General features: G+C 39.7%; 1 protein-coding gene across 3 annotated transcripts; it reads right to left on the bottom strand.

Annotated features, from left to right (window-relative positions):
- Positions 1-6169: 6169 nt before the first annotated feature.
- Positions 6170-23404, bottom strand: tipin (timeless interacting protein). 3 transcript variants are annotated; one of them, XM_084081681.1, is made up of 10 exons: positions 23341-23404; positions 21068-21190; positions 18112-18202; positions 16584-16659; positions 14189-14311; positions 13602-13665; positions 12651-12941; positions 11446-11609; positions 10643-10772; positions 6170-8135 (listed from the first exon to the last, which is right to left on the bottom strand). In XM_084081681.1, exons 2-10 carry the CDS (start codon positions 21177-21179, stop codon positions 7735-7737), a joined length of 1452 nt encoding a protein of 483 aa, XP_083937807.1. In that variant the 5' UTR covers positions 21180-21190; positions 23341-23404; the 3' UTR covers positions 6170-7734. The 3 variants fall into 3 exon arrangements, with proteins under 3 accessions (XP_083937807.1, XP_083937808.1, XP_083937809.1); XM_084081682.1 differs by having other exon boundaries at positions 6170-8108; XM_084081683.1 differs by having other exon boundaries at positions 8109-8130.
- Between the last annotated feature and the right edge of the window lie 2189 nt (positions 23405-25593).

Below are 25593 nucleotides of genomic sequence, written 5' to 3'. Positions count from 1 at the left end.
TGAGATGTAGTGGAGTAGAAGTAAAAGTATTGGAAATTGGAACTACTCAAGTAAAGTTCTTAAATACCTCAAAATTGTACTTAAGTACAGTACTTGAGTACATGTACTTAGTTACTTTCCACCACTGGTCCTGCTTAACTCACCTTGTTGTCATTTTCAAACTGACTGGCATCCTTCAAGGTGATGGGGAGAAGAACTTCGTCCCCAGAAAGAGGAATGACAGTCCAAGTCGAAACATTGTAGTTGACGTTGGGACTGCCCTTCACACCATAAAACGTGGCGTTGGGAGGGGCACTCCTGAAAGAAAGAACGATTGTGATGCAAAGCTGATGAGCAAATGAGAGGCATCTTACAAATAAAGTGTGTCAACAACAGTAGAGTATATGTGGAAAGTACATAATATTCTATTTCAACAGGCAACAGCTGGATAGCCAGCTGTTGCCTGTTGAACTTCAGACTGCAGTCACATCCAGTCAAATCCGATTTATTTCTCAAATCTGATCTTTTGGCTCGACTGTTCACACTGCATTTGCAAGTGACCAGATCTGATCTGTCACAGATCTGTGTGTTCAGACTGATTTAAACAACGTCAACCCAAAGCCGCCCAGTGTCACATATCTGCTTTGGTTACCCTGGTAACGACGTAGGTGTCATGACTTTTATCTCTTTATATGTGTTCTTAAAATTGAGAGGTATGTTTTCATATATTGCCTTGTTCCTATACATTCCTACAAGTTTCGCTTGTACTGAGGCATCACCCCAAAGTGCTAGGAGAAAATAAAACTTATGCTGCACTATACTTTTGTTTTCATTACACCCCTCGTGAATCTAAATCAATTCTCACACTCTGTAATGACGTCAGTGGCGCTCGTGTCGCCCTGCAAGTGACGTTTTGGACAGTTTGATATGTGACTCGAGTGGTTAGATCAGGTTACTGCATTCAGACTGAGACGCATCTTTAGAATGGCTCAGGTCGGATTTGTAAAAAATGGATTCCATGTGACCTGTCTCATTCAGGTAAAAAAAATTATACATTTTCCCGTTGCATATATAACTATAAATGCGCTTGTAGATCTACCAATTTTATAATAATAATTATAATGAATGACATTATGTTTTCCAACTTCCCACATTCCCACTGCAACCCCTGACAATTCTGCTGTGGTGGGAAAAGTACTCAAATGTTTACTTAAGTAAAAGTATCAATACTGCAATGTAGAAGTACTCTGTTACAAGTAAAAGTCCGGAATTAAAAATTGACTTGAGTAAAAGTACAAAAGTATTGGTATGAGAATGTACTTAAAGTACCAAAAGTAAAGTACAAAAATGTTTGAAAATAGCCGATCTACAAGCTCACAGTTGTGAGCTTGTAGATCGGCTATTTTCAAATAGCCTAGGTATAAAATAGGGCTAAAGTGGTTCATGTATGTTTTATAATGTAATCATTTATATATGCAAAGTAAATAGTAACTAAAGTTTTCAAATAATTGTAGTGGAATAAAGGTACAATATTTGTCTCTGCGATGTAGTGGAGTAGAAGTAAAAGTATTGGAAATTGGAAATACTCAAGTACAAATACTGTATATCCAATGATAGACAATCAATTGACAGTCATCAGAAGTGAGAGCTCCTCTCCTTGGGCATTAAAAAAAAAAGATTTTAAAACCCTGAAATGTAACAGACGACTAAGTATTGAGAACCATTGCCTATGTGTGTTGAGGTTATTGTTTGAGTGGGGTTTGGAGTTTAGAGTCTTGTTGACTGAGTGTCAGGACAGATTCAGCCTTCAGTATATAAAACATTATCTTTAAAAGGAGTAGTTCACCCGAAAAAATATGTATTTTCTATCAATTACACACCCAATGAAGCCTTGAATTCATGGAGATTTTATTTTTTTTGTCACGTTTGGTCAGTCTCCGGTACTAATCGATGACCCGGTCATCAAATTAACTGCTCAGGAATGTGACGAAGACTAAAAAAAATCCATGAATTCAAGGCTTCATGGGGTGTATAATTGAAATGTGAACTACTCCTTTAAAGATTGTGTTTTATATACTGAAGGCTGTCCTGACAGTCAATAAGACTCAGAAACATCTTCGTATTAATTCAATTGTTGGACCCCATACACAGCTTATTCTGTTCCTAATGACTGACATGGGGTGGTGAATAAAACGGGGCTATAAAGTGAGTTTTAATGTGGACTATCCCTTAAAATGATGTCTCCTTAGGCCCCATGCAAGTACTGTACTTAAGTCATTTTTGAGGTATTTGTACTTACTACTACTATAGTAAAGTATTTCCAATTTCCAATACTTTTACTTCTACTCCACTACATGTCCGAGCTAAATATTGTACTTTTACTCCACTACAATTCTTTGAAAACTTTAGTTACTAGTTACTTTTCAGATATAAATTATTACAGTATAAAACATACATTTATACATACATATATTTTATACAAAGGATGTTTGAAAATAGCAGATCTACAAGCTCACAACGCATCTTATGGTGACACGTTGTGAGCTTGTAGATCTGCTATTTTCAAATATGTTAGTACTTTTACCGTTGGTACTTTAGGTATATTTTGATGCAAATACTTTTGTACATTTACTCAAGTCAATTTTCAATTCTGGACTTTTACTTGCAACAGTGTATTTCTGCATTGCAGTATTGATACTTAAAACATTTGAGTACTTTTTCCACCACTGTTCAAATGTACCAAACCTACACTCATACAGAATAGAAATAACAGATATTACAACAACAGCAAAGCAAAGCAAATAGGCTATTAGCCTAATATAGTGAATGACAATATCTGACATATTCTGGTAATTGTTGGCTTACCCGCTGATATCAACAATGAGTTCCGTCCCGAGCATGTACAAAACGTTTGTTTCACGGTCTAGTCTGATCGGTTTGGACATGACTATTCTTCTAGGTTGGCTGCAGGGTTCTATGAATATAGCTTAGAGCTACTACTAGTAGTGTTATTACTAGTGTGCAGCTGTAGGCATCTACAAGTATATAAGCTGTTTTCTATTAGTCAGTCACCATTTAATGTTTCCAAACTTGGTTCGGTTGAAAGAATGACGTGCAAATGTGTGAGCCTAAGTTATCTGGTTTCTGACTGAAAACATTTGCCTGTCCTACTGTAGATCACAGGCAGTTGTGGAAAAAGTACTCAAATGTTTTACTTAAGTAAATAAAAGTCTGGAATTCAAAATGTGCAAGAGTAAAAGCACAAAAGTATTGGTATGAAAATATACTTCAAGTACTAAAAGTAAAAGTACTAAAACGTTTGAAAATAGCAGATCTACAAGCTTGGCTATTTTAGCCTATGTATAAAATAGGGCTAAAGTGGTTAATGTATGTTTTATAATGTCATAATTTATATCTTCAAAGTAACTAGTAACTAATGTTTTCAAATAATTGTAGTGGAATAAAGGTACAATAGGCTATTTGCCTCTGAGATGTAGTGGAGTAGAAGTAAAAGTATTGGAAATTGTAAATACTCAAGTAAAGTACAAATACCTCAAAATTGTACTTAAGTACAGTGCTTAGTTACTTTCCACCACTGTGAAAGAGTGAGCCAACGTTATCTGGTTTCTGACTAAAAACATTTGCCTGTCCTAATAGATCACAGGAATAGCAGCTGAATGGCTAATCTGACGTGAGCTCGGACTTTGATTATACAGTCATTGGATAATGCAAATGCAACAGAACTGTTCCCCACAACTTTCATGACCACTTTCCCTAACTAATCAAATGGCAGGTGTGCAGCCAAATCAAGCATAGGCTGGGGTTGGCACGGCAATCAATTGGTTCATTTGGGCCACGGCCAGAGCCTTCTGTACAATGGGCGTATCGGTCAGATCGGCGGTTCTGGACAACCGTCTATCCGAGTTTGAAGTCGGTCGGTTGCTCATTTATTGTAAGATAATGTATAATATACTATATAGTCTATACATTGTATGCAGTGTATATACAATATATATATAGGCTGTAGTGTCCTAAAATCATTTCACTGCTTGTGAAATTATTATGACAACAATACACACAGACACAACTAGATCATTCAGTAGATTCATTATAGGCCTGAAATTGAAGATACTAAAAAGGATATGAATCTCTCTAGGTCAAATGAATACAAAGTCAAGATACACAAGAATAAAATATGTGTTTATTTTTTTAACAGATGCAAAAGATATTTGGAGTAAAGTATAGATTATTCCTATCAGGTATTCGGAAAACACACTGTGCTTGTTGTTCAAAGGGATAGTTCACGCAAAAAAAAATACATATTTTTTTCTATCAATTACACACCCCATGAATGAATTGAATTCATGGAGATTATTTAGTTTTTGTCGCATTCCTAAGCCAATAATTTGATGACCGGTGGAAAGATGCTAATGTCTCCGGTAGGAGACTCAAAGTTGACACTTTGAGTCTCCTACCGGAAACTCTGAAACAAAATAATCTCCATCAATTCAAGACTCCATGGGGTGTGTAATTGATAGAAAAAAAAGCATTTTGGGGGTGAACTATCCCTTTAATACACTTTGACTTCCTGGATATTTTTTTTTGTGCCACTACAAGTCATAGAACACTTAACTTTCTAAGCACAGACCGGCTGAACATGAACATAATACAGACACACTGAACGCGTGCTCTCATATCAAACAGCCGGTTACTGCATAGCACCTTCACTGTCACATCAAAAGGCCTTTGTTCAGACTGCAGCCAAACCTAATGTCTTTCTGATCTACTCTTTGAGACTTACTGACCACACTGTTATTTGCACAGTGGTGGAAAGTAACTAAGTACATTTACTTACTGTAAGTGCTGTACTTAAGTACAATTTTGAGGGATTTCTACCTTACTTGAGTGTTTCCAATTTCCAATTATTTTACTTCTATTCCACTACATCTGGGATCCAAATATTGTACTTTTAATACACTACATTTATTTGAAAACTTTAGTTACTTGTTACTTTGTGGATTTGGATTATTATAACAAAACATACATTAACCACTTCAGGCCTATATACATTTAGGCCATTTGAAAATAGCCGATCTACAAGCTCACAATGCGTCGCGATGCGAAGCATTGTGAGCTTGTAGATCTGCTATTTTCAAATGATTTTAATACATTTATACATTTGAAAACGTGTGTAACGGGACATTCTGCACAATGAGTGCTTTCTACTTTTGGTGCTTTTAAGTACATTTTTATACCAATACTTTTGTACCTTTTGTCAAATAAATTTTGAATTCTGGACTTTTACTTGTAACAGAGGATTTCTACATTGCAGTATTGAAACTTTTACTTAAGTAAAAAAAAAAGTACTTTTTCCACCACAAGTCATCAGAAGGGGTTTGGTTTTCAGACAGTGTCGACTTATCTGCATTGGTTACTGTGGACATAGGCGTCAGTAATGCTTACCTTTTACTCTGTCGTAGGATGTTGCTCACAGATCTAAAAGCTCACAATGCATTGTGATGCAAGTGCATAGATTGTCCATTTTCAGCGACACCGCCATAAAACAGGTGTCCAGTGTCCAGCCTGAGACATCTTTTAGAAGTCAGATTTGAATCGCAATTCAAACCACCTACAGTAATCATGTGGTTCAAGAAATTATCAGTCAGTCAGTCAGTCTGAACATAGCCTTATGACAGGGGTGGGCAACTTTGATGATGGAGAGGGCCACTATATTTCCACACTCACTCCAGAGGGCCACATTGCATATATTGTCTCTACGTATTTTAACTTTTTTTCGCCATTCTGTCACAAAAAAGTAGCAAAAATAGCCGATCTACAAGCTCAAAACTACTCCACCATATCTGGATTCCAATGTTTTAATTGGAATCCAGATAGCATTTAGTTATACTTGTTAACTTTATGAACTTAAATACAAATACATTGGACAAGAAAAAAGACAATAGAATTGTAATATTAGTCATTAACCAAACCAAAATAAGTTTTACTCTTATGTACCTGTACACAAAGTACAACCTTGAACCTTGAACTACTAATATAGACTGAAGTAAATTGTAACAGCTGAAATCAATAATATATCAGTAATCTGATGATTAACCTGCGGGCCGCATTAAGTGAAGGTTGAGCCGCCAGTTGCCCATGTATGCCTTAGGACATCTCTTGCAAGTACCTCTTGTTAACGCATGTCAATTTATTTGATAAAATATCACAGAAAAATCTACATCAAGTCAACATACTGTACACTGTATGACTTATTGACCCAAACATTGATGGTACAAAGGAGGACGTTATGGACTAAAGCAAATCATATTGTTAGGATAGTATCAAATTCCCCCCAAAAAAAAGAATTCTATAAAATAGCAGATCTACAGTACAAGCTCGCAACACGACGTGATGCGCTGTGAGCTTGTATTTTCATTGCATGCAGCAGTTGTCATTAAATGTCACCTTAATTATCACATATTCTCATCTGTTACAAGTAGGTTTGCCTCATTGAGAGTTCTGTTCATTTGTGAAGTATCCCGTGGTTGTTGGCGAGTGGCTGTTGGACAGTTACTCAGTTTTAGAGAACTCTCTTAGAACATTTTATTGTAGCAAAAATGTTCCAAAATATCGGGTTGCATCGCAACGATCAGCTATTTTTTGCTATTTTGGAAAACGTTGGACAATTTCTGAAGTGGCAAGGAAAAGACAACACCTTAAAGGGATAGTTTACCCAAAAAATACTTTTTTTCTATCGATTAGTCACCCCATAGAGACTTGAATTCATGGATATTTTTTTTGTTTTTGTCGCATTCCTAAGTCAATAATTTGATGAACAGCGGACCGGTAGGCAGCGGTTCCGGTAGGAGACACAAAGGAGACTCAGGGTCCCCACACATTTTTAGCAATGAATTTCCAAAACTTTTCCAAAACTTTTCCAGAATATTTAGCCCAATTTCCAGGCCTATAGAACAATCATTCAGCGCAATAATGTGTCTCTTACTCCTATGTACAATGCCCAAAGATAGGCAGTGTAGCAAAATAAATAAATAAAAAACAATAAAAAGTGTTTGGGGGTGGGGCACAGCCGCGAAACCTCGCTCAAATAGAGCCTGCAAGCGAAAATAGGAGGGGTGGACGACGTCGTTGCACGGTTCGTTGTCGCTTGCGGTAGGTCAGGACGGTCTCATTCAAAAACATGTATTTTAATGAGATTTAATCGCCCACTCGCGTCGCGTCACGTCGCATCGCTGGCAGTGCGGATGGGGTGTTACACAGCCTGTTCGGCGAAAAACTACTTATGTTACATATTTCGTGTAATGTTATACATGTTTATGAAAAGGTTTTGTATTAAAAATAATCAATAGCCAAAAACAATGCATAGCCAAATATTTTTCCAGGACCTTTGATAAATTCCAGGACCTTTGATGAAGTTTGATCAATTCCAAACCTTTTCCAGTACTGGATTTATTTATTTTTAATTTCAAAATATTTCCAGGAATTTCATGACCGTGGGGACCCTGGAGACTCTTTGTGTCTCCTACCGGAACCACTGCCGGTCATCAAATTATTGGCTTAGGAATGCGACAAAAACAAAACAAATGTCCCAATGAGACTTGAATATGAATTCAAGTCTCCATAGGGTGACTAATTGATAGAAAAAAAGCAATTTTGGGGGTGAACTGTCCCCTTAAGTCCAAAATCTCAGATGATATCTAGTCTCATGTTGCCCGGTTCTAATACTGGTCCCTCATACTAGACATTGCTAAGCTGAGGAACAGCGCCACACGGGGGAGAACCTGGGGGCAGCAGAGAGTCTTTGTGAGGAGGTTTGAAGGCTCCCTCCACACTGCTGCTCTGGTTCTGCTTCTCAGCCGCAGCCTGGGCTCCCTGGTCCACATCTGTAGCCTGTTCTCCCTGGTCCACATCTGTAGCCTGATGTCCCTGGTCCACATCTGCAGCCTGATGTCCCTGGTCCACATCTGTAGCCTGATGTCCCTGGTCCACATCTGCAGCCTGATGTCCCTGGTCCACATCTGCAGCCTGATGTCCCTGGTCCACATCTGCAGCCTGATGTCCCTGGTCCACATCTGCAGCCTGATGTCCCTGGTCCATATCTTCAGCCTGGTCTCCCTGGTCAATATCTTTAGCCTGGTCTGAAGCAAGGTTATTATAGTTAATGAAAACTGGGGGAAAAAATAAAAACGAAAATAAAAAAATAAAATAAACAGTTTTGTTAATGAAACTAAATAAAAACTATATTAAAAGAAACTAACTGAAACTGTATTTTGTGTTTACAAAATTAACTAAAACAAAATTATAGACAAAATGCACTTTGTTTTCGTTTTTCTGATTGTCCAACAATAACAGAATATATATATATATATATATATATATATATATATATATATATATTCTGTTACTATACTCTATATACATATATATATATCAGAGGTCGCGTTAGTCCGATAATTGCCGGTTTTGACCGTTTTTTTATGACAAAGACCGGAAAAAATAAATCTCTCCGGACATCCTGACCGGTTGATAATGACACGGCTGTTCATTAATTATCACCGCAAAATTAGGCACATTTCAAATCCTCTGCTTTGCAAGCTCGCTCTCTCTCGCTCTCTCGCTCTCTCTCGCTCTCTCGCTCTCTCTCGCTCTCTCGCTCTCTCGCTCGATCTTTCTTTCTCTCTCTCTCTCTAGCGTGCGTGTGTTTCTGGAAGAGAGAGAGAGAGAGAGACGTACTAGATGTAGAAAGAAAAGAGTTTGTCACACGTTGTTCACCCCGGGCAAGACCTGCGATGTTGGTTGTCTAGGAAGTTGACAACCGGAAATGGTTGAATTTGGCGGAAGTACCGCCCAAGGAAATGACGTTGATGCTTTACAAATCTGTTAACATTCTCCGTGAATGAAACGAGTGTTGTGATTGGTCAAAAAATATCGTTTCCGGGGGAAACGGAAATCTGTCCACTCAGGACTTCCTGGACACTCGCTGCTTTAGGTCGTGACCAGGCTCTTCTTTTCGCAGATAAGTGAGGCTGGGACCGAGGTTACACGTTGTTAGGTTACACCTATTTCCTGTTAATAATAACCAGTGTAAATGTGCTGCATTGGGCGGTAAATGGGAGACACTTTATTGTGAAGGTACAACAGGAAGAAGAAGAGAGCTAGTTGTTGCTGCTGCTGCGTAGCCAGCGGTCTCGGCAGTCCGCGGTCCGGTTACAAGTTACATTATATAAAGTTGTGTATTTAACAGCCAGTCACACACAAGTTGTATCATTACTAGTTAGAATATGTTACAGATACTAGGCTAATACAAGGGCACTTGTGAGTAAAGTTGGCAAGTTGCCCTACAGTTTAAAAACAGTGCAGGTTGAAGATGAAATCTAACACAGATGCGTAAATACTATTCACAACAGCTATAGGCTACTGCAACTATGGCATCGAGGTGAAACATGACGTTAATCATAATCGTGGACCTATTTTCAACTCTATGAGGTGGACACGTCAAAACATTACCACTTTGAACTGAATAGCTCTATGAGGACACGACAAGATTCTCACAACTCATCAACTTTCCCACGGCTGTCCCAAATAGACGCACGGACCGCATCCACTGTCTAATTATACAGTATAACCTCCTGTGAGTGAGTAGTGGTCTATATTTATTGCCCTAACAGGTCAGCTGAGCCACGTTATGAAGGATTCATCTGAAATGCCCAATTTTGTGCAGTGCCCTTTGATTAGAAAATGCATACAAACGCAATTGATTATTGAGAAACCATTACGCACGCAGCATGCGCAAATGGTAATCCTACTATAATTCTAGTAACCTCTGTAGTAGTGGTGAGTACGTGAGTGAAGATACCCGGTTCTCCTCACTGGCTGGACCAATTGCTCTGATTTTGCACACAGCCATTGACCATTACCATCTGAACGCAACTGTGAAGCCCGTTTTTCAATTTCGTCAAATCTCAGCTTCTTATTAGCGTTTTTGTGTCAAACACTGTCGCCATGGTTACGGGGCTGCCCAGCTATGGGACGAACTGCCTCCCGGGTTGCCAGATCATGTGCGCATATCCCCCCACGGATGCGCTGCGCCGACCGGGTATGGTCTAGTGTAGGTAATTAATGTATTTGTGTAAGATGACCCTGCTATATAAAATGTGTATAGTATGATGGTTCATTTCCAAATAGCTCAATCCAAAATATAATGCTGTAGGCCTAATTGTTATGCTGTATTTACGCACCTGCTTGTCATTAATGCATACAAATAATTATGACCGTTGTTTTTGTCAGATGTCCAATAAATTTGAATCCTTCCGGACATTGGGACCGGCAGATTAAAATCCTAGCGCGACCCCTGATATATATATATATATATATATATATATATATATATATGTTTAAATGGTATCTTTTGTTGAGTTTTTATTACACAATACTTACTCTGACCTCTTTGAATCCTGCACCTGACAAATAACCCAAAGTATGAAAAAAACTAACACTAAAACTAATAAAAACTAAACTAAAACTAAGCGTTGTCACAAAAATAAAAACGAATAAAGACTATCAAACCCGCTCTAAAAACAAACTGAATTCGAAAAAAAATGGAACTAAAACTAAACTATAATGAAAAATCCCAAACTATTATAACCTTGGTCTGAAGCCTGGTCTCCCTGGTCCACATCTATAGCCTGAGGTCCCTGGTCCACATCTGTAGCCTGAGGTCCCTGGTCCACATCTGTAGCCTGATGTCCCGGGTCCACACCTTCTGCCTGGTGTCCCTGGTTTTTGATGAATACTTTATTTAGAAGTTTGCAGAGAAAAAAGCACATGGAAGTACAGTTCACAATACACGGTCAACTAAATAGGATTGAAAAAGACCCAGAAAAGCCGCAATGGCTTGTTTCAAATGGGGTCCTCTCACGTACTCAATTCATGGAGACATTAAATGACAGACAGATAAACACTACTATGCAGAACATAATATTAATATTTTAAAGGTAAGAAAAACAAAACATATGTACAGTAAACAGTTCGGGGTGGGGGGGGCTAGGTTATGACTTTGACAGGGGCCAGTTTTGAATTACAGCCTCCTGAAGGTGTTCTTTTAGGGCAGTTTTGAAAGTGAGTAGGGTTTTACACTCCTTTACTCCTTTTGGTGGGGCATTCCGCATTTTTGTTTTATAGCAGGAGAACCAGTTCAACCCCTTGTTTGTGCCAAATCTGGGTTGGACGTAATCAATGGAAGCTACCTCTGGTGTTGTGATTGTTGACTTCATTTACGTTTTTGAAGTACTTTGACAGGTACATGGGTATCTTAATGTTGTGGTGTATCTTGCAGACCAGGCCCATTGCAAGTTGCTGTACTCTGTCCTCAACCCTGAGCCATCCAACCCTAGCAAAATGAGCAGGGGTTAGATGAGTTGTAGGTTTAAAGCCAAGAAGTAGCCTTACCAGTTTGTTTTGGTCCATATCTTTAGCCTGGTCTCCCAGGTTCACATCTTGAGCCTGGACTGAAGCCTGGTCCACATCTTCTGCCTGATTTTCCCTCTGAGAGGAGCTCGTGGACGGTTCTTCCGCCGCTACGTTGGAAGAGACAGGTTGGGAGGCCGACGTGTCTGAAAAAGGGTGGGAAGCCATCAAGAAGGATTTTCATATTGATCTCCAGAACACAACGTTACACGTTTCTAATGATATATTGTTATGAGCGGAGCACACGTTAAATGTCAGTATCAGTCGATCATGTTAAAAAATGTTTTAATATATATATATATATATATATATATATATATATATATATATATATATATATATATATATATAAAATAAATTGCAAGTCATGCTGTGTGACTATATTGCGTGCAATTAACGTGCATTAACCCCAACTTTGCAACTACTTTCACCTGCGCCTTTCACCGGGTATGGTCTAGTGATACTAATGAAGGCTCTGTTCCATTTAGTCTAGCACAGTGGTTTCCACAACCCCCATAACTCTGAAAGTGTACAAATGGAACCAAATGAAACCAATGGAACAAATGGAACCAAATGGACCCGTTCCATTTGTACACTCTCAGAGTTACACACCTGTAAGGGGCCATTTGGAAGCCCATGAGGGTCCCTGGACCCCAACTGTAGACCCACTGGTGTAACAGAGTGTTTCCAGTGAGCCAACATGCACAATATCAGCACCCTGACTCTGTTTGACTAGAATGGAACAGAGCCTTCATTAGTATCATTGGTAACACCTGTGAATGTCTTCATAATATGGCTGCTGTGAATAGAGCCTAGAGTTTTGCTATCAAAATGTACTTAAATTATCAAATGTAAAAGTACTAAAATGTTTGAGAATAGCAGATCTATAGGCTCACAAGGTGTCGCATCGCGACACTTTGTGAGCTTGTAGATCGGCTATTTTCAAATAGCCTAGGTATAAAATAGGGCTAAATTGGTTAATGTATGTTTCATAATGTAATAATTTAGATCTGCAAGGTAACTAGTAACTAAAGTTTTCAAATAATTGTAGTGGAGTAAAAGTATAATGTTTGCCTCTGAGATGTAGTGGAGTTACTAGTGTAGAAATACTCTAGTAAAGTAAAAATTGTGTTTAACTACAGTACTTGAGTACATGTACTTAGTTACTTCACACCACTGCTCTCTACCTGTCTGCTGTTGCTGCAGGTGTTGCTTGCGGGCCAGACGCTTCTCCAGGGCCAGCTGCTTGTTGCGCTCCATGCGCTGCCGCTGCTCTTCGGTCAGCGACGGGGCCGAGGAGGAGGAGGAGGCCGGGGTGGAGTGGTACGCCGGAGCCGGAGTGGAGCGGGGGAAGGCCGGAGCGGGGGTGGAGTGGACTGGTCCTTGGGGTTCATCGGGAAAGATCCCCTCTCCTCCTCCGAACGGGTCCCGTTCCCCAAAGTCCTGCTCGTCCCTGCGCACGCCCATGTCTTCCTCACCTGAGAGGTGTGTGTGTGCAAAGTTTACACAAAATGTAAAAACAGCATACTATCTGATGGGGACTTACATGTATTAATTTCACTATTATACAGTATGGGGGATTAAAGCTAAAACTAATCCCACGACTGAAAGTTGTTGTTGTAGTGCGGCACCGAGTGCCGCGCTACGAGCTTGTAGATCTGCTATTTTATTTTTTTATCGTGAAAATGTGTGCAAATCTTTAGTTTGAATATATACATACTTTTTTAAAGCGGAAGTTTTTAACTCAAATCTTTGCTTCTGGGGATTTTACAAATGTCTTCTAAATCCTAAAAGTTTTTTTTTTCCTAAAGTTTTTTTTTATTTATTTTTTACTTATGTTGCTATATTTTCAATGGTTTTCAAACATTTTTCCTGTCAAGGACCCCCAAAATAATATGTATTTGTCCGCGGACCCCCTCCCATCTAAACTTATTTTGTTCCAGGGACCCCCAGAAGCAAAGATTTGAGTTAAAAATGATTTGCGCAAATTTTCAAGATTTTTCTAAAAATAGCAGATCTACAAGCTCACAACGCATTGGTGTAGTAGAGGGGTAGTAGAGGGGGGAAAAGAGCAGACCAAGTACCGAGCCAAAGGAAGTTTACAAAGTCTTGAGGGTTTAAGTGGTTAAATGACTTACCATCTTTACCGATGAAATCCTCGTGGGTCAAGGGCATGTCTAGTCGTATTCGCTTTATACACGTCTAAAGGTGCGGGGAAAAAGGGGATAATTAACAGGGGTGCATATAACTGGTGCACAGGTGCGCATGCGCACCCAAAATAAATAATGCGCGGCACATCAGACGACGCAAGGCACTTTTGCGTACCAACAGCTGGGACAGGAATTTCCAAGCTTTTATTTTTTAGCAAAACAAAAAAATAAAAGCCTGGAGATCGAGGCTAGGAATTTACTTCCTGAAGCAACACTCACACAATCACGCTAAAGCACGCGTCGGCCCCATGTACAGCCATTAGGTGCAGGGGGAGGGGACGCATGCTGCACGTGATTGTGTGAGTGTTGCCTCGCATCCTGACACACAGACATGCTGCGACTCGTGTATATGCCGTGAACGTCCCAATCTGGAGGATAAAAGCAGCGCAGCACAGGGCACCAACCTTGGGGTGTTCACCAAACGGCATGAAAGAAAAAAAAAACGGTGAAAAACAGCGGAATTTGGAAGCAGAGCGTCCTTTTTTCTCGCGCAGCACTCAGCATGTACAGCTCACCTGCACGTCTTTTTTGGCACCGAGCTTCTCCACTTTGTCTATGAAGTTCTCAAACTGCATTTTGGGGTACAGCCTGTGGGCCCAGTTCTCCATCTTGTGCATGAGGAGCCTCAGGTCTTCAGTCTGACCACACACACACACACACACACACACACACACACACTTTGTAAAAAATATATACAAAAGCGAGAGAGGGGGGAACATTTTCTTAATTGGGGGTGGGCAACTTTGATGTAATGATGGAGAGGGCCACTGAATTTCCACACCCCATCACTCAAAAGGCCCATTATGTAAATGTGATTGATTGAATACTTAAAGGACAACTTTGGTTTTTTACAACTAAGGTTTATATTTTAGCTTGTAATTAAAGTAAATAAATGATGAGTGTAATTTTTTTTTCATTTACTGCTTTCTATAGTTTTAGCATTTTTTGCGATATTTTTTACAGTGGGCGGGGGCATTCTGTCCGGTGGCTAAATATGCCTTTTTTACACAATAAAAAAGGTCCGGCTGTCTGAGATGGCCAGATGTGAGTTATTGGGGGCTAGAAGAGCTACTGTAAATAATAATAAATAAAACGCCGGGTTAATGTGTTAAAAAAAGGCATATTTAGCCACCGGACAGAATGCCCCCGCCCACTGTGAAAACACTGTAAAAAAGATTGTGAAAATTGCTAAAACTATAGAAAGCAGTAAATTTAAATGTTTTAACACTCATCTTTTATTTACTTTAATTACAATCTAAAACATAAACATTGGTTGTAAAAAACCAAAGTTGTCCTTTAAACAGATTTATACAAAATAATGCTAAAAGGATAACCCAATAAGCCCCGGGCTTATTTCCATTGAGGTCCTGTGTATTCAATTCATCGCAACATTTAAAGACAAACAATAATATACAACGGCATATATTGACAACACCCTATATAAGCTCATTGAACGATACTGTCCTTCTAATGAATGTTAAACTCATTGAAAACACATCCCTGGTTCTGGTTAACTTCTCTCTTTTTTATTACAATTATTTTAAGAAAAAGAAAAAAAACAATTTAAAAAGGATAGTCCCTTTATGCAATATAAGGACTAGAAGCAAGCAGGGACGTGTCTGTCTGTCCGTCCCTTTGTCCCTGGCATAACTTGGGCGCCGTCAGTCCTCAAACTTGCCGTGTGTGTGCATGTCAAATGATCCGGGGGTGTGTGGATATATATCTGTCTGTCCGCAGGTCTGTGGGGGCGCATCAAATCTCTAGTGTGTTTGTGGGGGTGTGGGCATTGGCTTCCCTGATTGGCCAACCTGACCCGTCGGTTTCACGGATTGGTCAGGATTTGCGTCACGTTCTGGAGTAATGGTAAATAGTACGAGTTCTGTCTATTGCTGACATACAGAAGACGGAGACTGAAGAGATGCGGGCAGCGTGTCTGGAAGATAAAGTATTGCACAAACAGGTGGGGCGTGTAATGTATTCCCAATTTAATTCCCAGCATCGTTCTTGGCTTGCAAGGCCCCGGAATAGGGCACGGGTCTAGTATATAATACAATAATGTGGCAATTACTTCTGTGGCCTACTGGCAGTGTGCATGCAAAGTTTGGCATGATATCGGTCCAGCGGCTTTGCAAGATTAGCCCGGGACACACAGACACACACAGACTTTGTCATAGACAAGGTTATTTATTATTTTCAATTTCGTTGGCTATTCAAAATAGCAGATATACAAGCTCAATGAGCTTGTATATCTGCTATTTTTGAAAAATCGTGTGCAAATCTTTGAATATACATTCACAAATGTCTTCTAAATCCTAACCGTTTTTTGAAAAAAACGTATGTTGCTATAAATTAATATCAGTGGTTCGCAAACTTTTTCATATCAAGGACCCCCAAAATGATATGTATTTGGCCGCGGACCAAAAAAAGATTTGTTCCAGGGACCCCCCAGAAGCAAAGATTTGAGTTAAAAATGTTCACTTAAAAATATATATATATTATATATACAAATTTTCATGATTTTCAAAAATAGCAGATCTACAAGCTCACTCGGTGCCGCGCTATGAGCTTGTAGATCTGTTATTTTCGAATAGCCAAAGAAATCTAAAATGACAGAGATGCGTCACCGCATTGAACGAGTTAAAACATTTGCCCAAAATAGAGACATCATCCCATTTATGTTTGATATGATCAAGTATATCAGACATTCTACATTTCCCAAAAGCAAACGTGTGTATTTCATTCAGTGTGACCAGAAGCAGGGATAAAACACAATCCATACCAGACGTAAAAAAAAATGGATGGATCAGAGTGGGGATATCAAATGCAGAGGCATGGATTTGACCCCATCCCCCCCAAGCAAATCCAACCCTTCACACTGGCAGAACGCCAAGACCCATCATCAAAGCTTACCTCATGTCCTTTGCCTTTGAAGTGAACATTATCGAACAGTGTCCGTAGAGCTGGCAGTCCTCTCTCTGACACCAGCCTAGAAACACAAACATATCTAACATTACACATCTGTTGGAAATACACTACGCATTCAAAAGTGAGCAGCAACATACTGACACGCCCCCTCATTTCAAACTCCATTTTAACCATGTTAGATTCATCGGAAACACCCGTCCTTGGTTCCTGGTGACTGATATTTTCCTTCTGCCGTGTTTTTTCAATTACTTTTTCATGTATTTCAAATAAATCTACAAGCTCGTAGATCGGCTATTTTCAAACGTTTGAGTACTTTTAAGTATATTTTGATGCCAATACTTTTGTCCTTTTACTCAAGTCAATTTTGAACTTACTTAACCCATTAAGACCTGGAACGCATCTGTGTCACTTTAAATTTCTTTGGCTATTCAAAAATAGCAGATATACAAGCTCAAGCGCGGCACCGAGTGCCGCGCTATGAACTTGTAGATCTGCTATTTTTGAAAAATTGTGAAAAAAATGTTTTTAGATTTATTTTCAAAAAACTGTTAGGATTTAGAAAAAAACATTAAGAATCGCCTCAGGTCTTAAAAAATGTGAGTACTTTTTCCACCACTGTTGTCGATTCTACAGCTCACAGGTCACACCCTTTGTGTGACCGTCAAATACAATTGGGAGCCTTTTTTTCGTTTTAAAGAGTAACAGTAAGAGTAACGAGACCAACAGTTTTCTGTTGGTCTTTATCAGCTGAGTTTACAAGCAAGAACCAGCAGAATGCTACGCAGTATGCCGTAACCCATATAGACGGGGAACGCATCTGTGTCATTTAAAAAAAAAGAAATTGGCTATTCAAAAATAATAATAAAAATAATTAAAAACAAAAACTCTTTGAAGATTTCTTTTTTAAGGCTAACATTTGTAACTCAAATATTTGCTTCTGGGGATTCTACAAATGTTTTTAAACGTATGTTGCTAAAATATCAGTGGTTTTCAAACGTTTTCGTTTTTTGTCTTTTCATGTCAAGGACCCCCAAAATAATATGCATTTGGACGCGGACCTCCATCTTAAAATATGTTGTTCAAGGGACCCCCCAGAAGCAAAGATTTGAGTTAAAAATGTTCGCTTTAAATATATATTTAAAGATTTGCACACATTTTCCACGATTCTTTCTAAAAATAGCAGATCTACAAGCCGCACTACGAGCTTGTAGATCATTCAGGAGATTAGGCCAGAAAAGAGAGTAAAGTGAGAAAGATTACAAAAGAGATTAGTCCATTTTAAAAGAGCAAATCTACAAGCTCACAGTGCGTTGCATCGCGACGCATTGTGAATTAGTAGAAAATTAGTAAAATTAGTGGAACTTGGAATAAAGTAAAGTACAAATACCTCAACATTGTACTTAAGTACAGTACTTGAGTAAAGGTACTTAGTTACTTTACACCACCGCCGCGACCCGAATTCCGGATAAGCGGTTGAAGATGGATGGATGGGTGAAATGGAGCAGTTTCATACCTGTTAGAGTCCAGCTTTGGCTGAGGTCTCCTCACTCCTTTCCTTTTAGCAGCAGGAACCTCGGCCAGCTGGGACACCTCGCCTTCTTCACCTGCGTACAAGCAGCACAGACTAGGGCTGTTAACATTCCTCAGAAATTAAATTTGAAAATTGGTCTTATAAATTGGCCCGAACATCGCATATATATTTATGTTCATGTTACAGGGACAATACAAAAAACAATGTATCACGTGCTCTTATCCAATAAAAATATATATTTTGTTTGTTTTTATAACTTGATACATTGTTTTTTCTATTGTCCCTGTCAAATAAACATTAAAAACATGTTTATTTTTATCGAATATTAATATTTATATTAGAAAATACATGTTTCCCCATATTCGAGGAATATTTGAATATGGAATATTGATTTACCAGCCCTAGCACAAACACACACAGTCAAACACTCTGATTCACCAAGCGCAATACATAAACTGTTGTTACACAACAATAGGCCAGTCACAATTATTACATAGTTGTCTAATCGCAATTATTTGATATAAGCACAATTATTTGTCATATCGTCATTATCGTTTCCATGTTGAAAATTGTTCATGCATTTTAAAAAAATCACACCCCGTGTGAAGGAAGCGGTGCCTTTGGGGCGGGGCTTAACTCATTTCAGTTCGTCCCTATTGGTGGTCTGAGTCCACTTACCAAATTTGTACTTGGTAGCATGCTGCAAACTGGAATGATGGCTGTTTAAATCCCAGCCAATGGGCAGACAGAGGGGGCGGGGCTTAAGTAATTACAGTTCGTCCCTATTGCTGGTTTTAGTGCATGTACAAAATTTGTACTCCGTAGCATGCTGCGAACTTGAGTTATGGCTGTTTGAAGGCCAGCCAATGGGAAGACAGAGGGGGCGGGGCTTCAGCAATTCATGCTGGTCCCTATTGGTGGTCTAAGTCCACATACCAAATGTGGACTTGGTGGCATGCTGCAAACTGGAGTTATAGCTGTTTAAAATCCCGTGCTCATACAGGCGGACGGACATAACATACGCTGGGGGTCCCTGGACCCCGCTTTGATAACTTCATCAATTCATGCTCGTCCCTATTGGTGGTCTAAGTCCACATACCAAATGTGGACTTGGTGGCATGCTGCAAACTGGAGTTATAGCTGTTGAAAATCCCATGCTCATCCCGTGCTCATACGGGCGCTGGGGGTCCCTGGACCCCTCTTTGATAACTTCATCAATGCATGCTCGTGCCTATTGGTGGTCTAAGTCCACATACCAAATGTGGACTTGGTGGCATGCTGCAAACTGGAGTTATAGCTGTTTACAATCCCGTGCTCATTCATCCCAGGCTCAAACAAACGGACACACAGACAAAGTCATGTATAGAGCGGTTGGCACCGCTAAAAATATAAAATAACTGAAATAGCTGATCTACAAGCTTCTTTCTCTTTTTCTTTTGTATAAAATTATCAAATAACATGTTTTTTATTATTATGAAGCTTAAAAGCCCAATGTTCAATGGCGTGCGTGTGAGTGTGCGTGCGTGTGTGTTTTTATGAGCGGCACTAGCTTGTATATCTGCTATTTTTTCAATCTTAAAATGACCCAGGCGCGTTCCTGGTCTTAATGGATTAATGGTAGGGTAAGTGATTTGCTTTGGTTAAAATAAGTGTTAAATAGCTCTATATTCTGATAGTACTCATTGCTATAGCGTGTTTGTTCAGTAAAAGGAGTCTCCCATGTTTCTCCAGCTCTTTATTACTCTCCTGATTGGCTTAAATTTTGTCACCTACCTGAGCATGTACTATATTCTGTTTACTAAAGAGCTGGAGAGACCCCTGTGACCAAACAAACGCTCTGTAGCAATGATTACTATCAGAATATAGTACTTTAACCTTTTTAACACATCGGGTGCCAGAGGTTTATTAAAATATTATACGTTCAGTGCCTGCTATTCTTCCATCCACTTACGTTGATACGTTTCGTGCTGTAGAAGCCCCGACGCGGAAGTGCATGTAAACAAGCGTGCGTGCGAGACGGCGGAGGGTCCCGACTAACGCCTGGAACAATAATATTTCTAACGCGATCCTCCATTGCAGAGTGATCGCCGATCGAAAACGGCTCACTTCCACCACGTTAAAAAGAAATGGAGATATTAAAGGGACTACACCATGAATATAAAAAATATATATTATATATAAATATTGCCCCCTAATACGTATTAAACAGGTTGTAAGCCTAAAAAACATCCAGATTTTTTTTCTCACAATCTGACTGTCTGTCATTCCAAGCTTTTTCAGCTGCAATACCAAAACGTCCTTTTGGGCAGAGGGGTGCTACTGAGCAATTCTGTCTGTCAAAATACATGGGCAGAAATGATGATGTCACTTGCATTGCCATTCTGAGATGGCCTGTTCAGACACGCCCATTCTGAAAATCTCTGAAATGAGAATGAATGACTGAATGTTTAAAAAAAAAATGTTTTGGGGTACAAGAGACACTGGGGAGCCCAAAAAATACCCCCCCCCCCCCAAAAAAAAGAAATTCATGATGTATCCCCTTTAAGCTTTTAGTCGAGGAGTTAGGAGAAGGATTTTTGACATGGATCCACATCCGGCCTCTCCTTCTCAGAGACTCCTTGGATGATCCCAAAGTTTCGTTAGAGCGCCCCAAGTGGGCCCCACGTATAAAAATAGAATTGGGTCAAAAACGGTCCGGACCGTTTACGGCACTTCTCGTTTGGATTCTCAAAAACGGTCCGGACTGTTTTTGGCACACAATGTGTTAACAAAAAAGAAAAAAAACTAAAAAATACAAATAGCACTTACTCTACCTTTAATTTACGAAAAAGATACACACAAAGTGAAAACATGGAGACAAGAGGTGTCTGCCCGACAGCAACGAAACGTCATGTGTGCGTACCGGTACCGTGCGTACGTGCGTGTGTGTTGACCTCACCGTTTCCAAAAGGATCGTCGTCTCCTCCCTGGCCGGGGGAGCGAGGTGGAGGAAGAGGAGGAAAGCTTTCGTCCGTTGTGTGCTCATAGTCAGGCATGTCAAGCAGATCCATGATGTCGCCTCCTGCACAAGAACAGTTGGTAGCACTGTTAGAAACATACACACTACAATCTTCACTTACTTTTCATTACTCTTAAGATAGGTTACTGATATTTTTGGGTTAATTGATTGATTGATTGATTACTTTATTTAGAAGTTTGCAGAAAAAAAGCAATTATTTTGACCAATTAAATTGTCAATATATTTATAGATTTTTGACTAAATTACGTGCACATTACAAAGACAGACACTTAGGAAATCCTCAGTGGTGGAAAGTAACTAAGTATATTTACTCAAGTACTGTACGTAAGTAAATCTTTGCGGTATTTTTTACTTTACTGAAGTATTTCCAATTTTCAGCACTTATACTTCTACAAGTGCTGAAAATTGTATTCTATACACTACATCTCGGAGGCAAATATTGTACTTTTACTCCACTACAATTATTTGAGAACTTTAGTTACTAGTTACTTTGTAGATTTTGATTATTATAACAAAACATATATTAACCACTTGATTGAACTTCAGCCCTATATATCCTATTTTTATGCATCGTGATGCGTATGATCTGCTATTTCTAAAAGATTTTAAAATATTTTATACATATGATTACTTGTGAAATGGGACATTCTACATAATGGGTACTTTTACTACTGGTACTTTAAGTACATTTTGACACCGATACTTTTGTACTTTTACTGAAGTCAATGTTTAATAGGCTCTATGCACAGCAGCCATATTATCACTTCCTTCACAGGTGTTACCAATGATACTAATGAAGACTGTTCCATTTAGTCTAGCACAGTGGTTTCCACGACCCCCATAACTCTGAGAGTGTACAAATGGAACCAAATGGACCCGTTGTACACTCTCAGAGTAACACACCTGTAAGGGGCCATTTGGAAGCCCATGAGGGTCCCTGGACCCCAACTGTAGACCCACTGGTGTAGCAGAGTGTTTCCAGTGAGCCAACATGCACAATATCAGCACCCTGACTCTGTTTGACCAGAATGGAACAGAGCCTTCATTAGTATCATTGGTAACACCTGTGAATGTCTTCATATTATGGCTGCTGTGAATAGAGCCTATTGGTACTTTTACTACTGGTACTTTAAGTACATTTTGACACCGATACTTTTGTACTTTTACTGAAGTAAATGTTTAATTCTTTAATACTTTTTCCACCACTCCTGCTCATATACACCAAAATGCAGTTACACATACTGAAATATTTGTCACTGCCATACAAATGACTTTTTTACATTCCTCTTTTATGGAAAACAAATAAAACGTTTTTAAACAACATTAACGTTACGTTTATCCAGAAGCAAGAAATATACCAAGGACACGACAGTGACGTCCAAAACAATCGACGCGCGTGTATGATATTATTGTGGGTGGGGTGGGCAGCCACCGGCGCACGACAGTCACGTCACCGACAAATCCTTGGTATTTTTTTTTAGTACAGCTAGAACTTCCCGCGCTATATAGCCCTTAAACATGACTGTCACACCAATGACAGTCTTGGAACCACGTGTTCCTGGTTTGAGAATGTTTTACATTTACAACCCGTACATCTACATAAACGTTCACATTTCAAATATAAAGTGCTGACCCCACGGCCACGGACGTTACAAGTTAAAACGCCCGGGTCTAAGTGCCCGTATCTTCCGTATTGTTAAATAAAAAGCATTTTAATCCGATCGCCGGCCATTTTCTTCGATTTTTCTCCATATGCTTTCAACTACGCGCCCCTATCGGTCGGGGAGGTGTATTGCACTCTGGTACATTTTTCTTTCTTTTTTAAATGGCCGATCGGATTAAAAAGCCTTTTTATTGAACAATACGGAAGATACGGGTACTTAGACCCGGGCGTCGTACCTTGTTACATCCGTGGCCGTGGGGTCAGAACTTTATATTTGAAATCTGAACGTTTATGTAGATGTACGGGTTGTAAATGTAAACACAGTCAAAACACAGGAACAAGTAGCGCCATGACAGACAAGCGTCATGTTGAACCATGGCTACAAACTACACAGCGTTGACCTGGATTCTAAAACACTGACACACAACCGATCGATTAAAATCTACTTTCTCCGACATTCTATCATTATTATACATGAGGATAAACGCTGAACGTCTCCATGGCGACGACAATAAACAAGTTTAAGTACCTGCAGCTGCACCGCGTAGTCAAACACACAAGCAGAGAACACTCCACAACACAGGACTCCCTCTTCTTTCTTTGGTGTTTCGACCAGGTGGGCGTGGTTGCAGCAGTGAACGCTCTTGGACGTAACCACGCCTACCCGGTCGAAACACCAAAGAAAGAGGGAGTCCCCGTCAACACACACGCCGTCAAACCAGTGTTGCCAGATTTTGGGAGAGAAATAAGCAACCGTGGTCTTGAAAGAAGCAACTATTGGGCACATAGCCTATAGGCCAGGGGTCTTCAACGTTTTCAGGCCAAGGACCCCCTAGCTGAGAGAGAGATGAAGCAGGGACCCCCTACTCTATATTGTATACAATTTTGTTTCAGATTAAAGTTTTTTCCCTCTACACCTATAGCCTCTTTGCCAAAAATAGCAGATCTACAAGCTCTCAACGCCTCGCGCTGCCAGGCGTTGAGAGCTTGTAGATCTGCTATTTTCAGCTAATGTTCCCCTCAGAAAAGGAATTGTAGGCTGTAGGGTTCAAGTGGTTAATGTAAAAAAAACTAAATCCTATCACACAAAGATTTGGCGGACCCCCTATAGTGAGGACCCCGTAGGGTTCCTGGACGTGGAACGGTGGCAGCGGTGGCCTAGTGGTTAGAGGGGCGGCCTTGATACCGGAAGGTCCCTAGTTCGATTCCCCAATTCATCACATCGATCATGAATCACCGCTGAATAGCCCTTGAGCAAGGCTTCCATGCAGGGTCGGGCTGGAAACAAGCTTCGTGCTTAGTCCGACACCCTGGGTAAACAACGAACTTTGCTTTGCTTTGGACCCCCTGTTGAAGACCCCTGCCATTGTGTGCACTTCAAACCATATGCTCAGCTGTATTCATTGAAAACAGCGTCGCGACGCGTTGTGAGCTTGTTGATCTGCTGTTTTCAAAAAAAAATCTTGAAATAAAAGGTGGAATATTTGGAAGATGTTTTAAACATTGAAAACAACACAAATCTTGTACGGGGCTCCCTGGAACAAAACATTTTCAGATGAGGGTTAGGGACAAAATACATATTAATTTGGGGGTCCATGACATGAAAATATTTGAGAATAAGCAACTACACTTTAGAAACAAGCCCCCAAAAAACGCAACCGAAACTAACAATATTTACAAGTAACTTTTACAGAAAAACATGCCCAAAGTCGCTTATAATAAGCGGACCCGGCAACGCTGCGTCAACGCAGAAATAGAACGTCACGTCCGGACCGCTTTGTCTGCATCACATTTCAAAATAAAGGCGTACTGAAAAGGTCGTCAGTACATTTCATAATAAAGGTCACACCTGTCTCCAACCAACCAGCTCATATGACAAATAGCAAAAACAGAGAATGAAAACTTCCATTTTGGGGGGATTTATTTTCTTTTTTTCTTGAAAAATATTGACAACCTTTTTTTAATTTTTGAACATGTTGCCTATAGGCAAAGTTTGGGGCATGTCAGTATAGTATAATGACATGACCAAAATAGGGATGCCAGGGTTAATGACGATAAACTGTATATTAAAGGAGTAGTTCACAAAAAAAAATACTTATTTTCTATCAATTACACACCCCACAAAGCCTTGAATTCATGGAGATTTCTTACTTTTTGTCGCATTCCTGAGCCAATAATCTCAATGAATTCAAGGCTTTTTGGGGTGTGTAATTGATAGAAAATAAGTAATTTTTTGGGTGAACTAGGCCTACTCATTTACGGCGCGGTCCCGGTCACACCGAAGTTTAATTCTACTTTTGAGTGCGGAATCTGCCAATGATTCTGCCAACGGGAACGGAGCGGTTTGCTGCCATTTGCGGATTTCTGCAAAAAAAAAAAAAAAACGCTTCGTTCCCATTGAAAAGCATTGTCAGAATCCGCCCTCATGTAGTAGAATTAAACTTTGGTGTGACTGTCTGCACCCTTAAGGTTCTAGCAGCTAGAACCTTAAGCTAGAATCTAGCTGTAGAAACAGCTAGAATCTAGCTGTTTCTGGCCGTTCCTAATGGATGTTTGCCAGTGGTGTAAAGCAACTAAGCAAATGTACTCAATCTGCTATTTTCAAACATTTTAGTAGGCTACTTTTACTTTTGGTACTTTAAGTACATTTTGATACCAATACTCTTGTAGCCTCGGTCCCAGCCTCACTCATCTGCGAAGAGAAGAGCCTGGTCACGACTTAAAGCAGCGAGTGTCTCGGAAGTCCTGAGTGGACAGTATTACCCCGGAAACAATGTTTTTT

The sequence above is a fragment of the Gymnoscopelus microlampas genome, assembly GCF_963454915.1.
Source record: "Gymnoscopelus microlampas genome assembly, chromosome: 16".
In the NCBI taxonomy this organism is placed as follows: Eukaryota; Metazoa; Chordata; class Actinopteri; order Myctophiformes; family Myctophidae; genus Gymnoscopelus; species Gymnoscopelus microlampas.
Note: the sequence above shows the minus strand (reverse complement) of the source record. Positions and strands in the feature narration are given on the sequence as shown.

What these genes read in the sequence shown, in the direction of transcription:
- tipin (XM_084081681.1), bottom strand. Translation starts at nt 21,179, where the DNA reads ATGGATCTGCTTGACATGCCTGACTATGAGCACACAACGGACGAAAGC. An exon ending in CCAAAGCTGGACTCTAACAG is followed by an intron (nt 16,660 to 18,111) that starts GTATGAAACTGC and finishes TTGTGTTTCTAG; the next exon opens with GCTGGTGTCAGAGAGAGGAC. An exon ending in GGATTTCATCGGTAAAGATG is followed by an intron (nt 12,942 to 13,601) that starts GTAAGTCATTTA and finishes CACACCTCTCAG; the next exon opens with GTGAGGAAGACATGGGCGTG.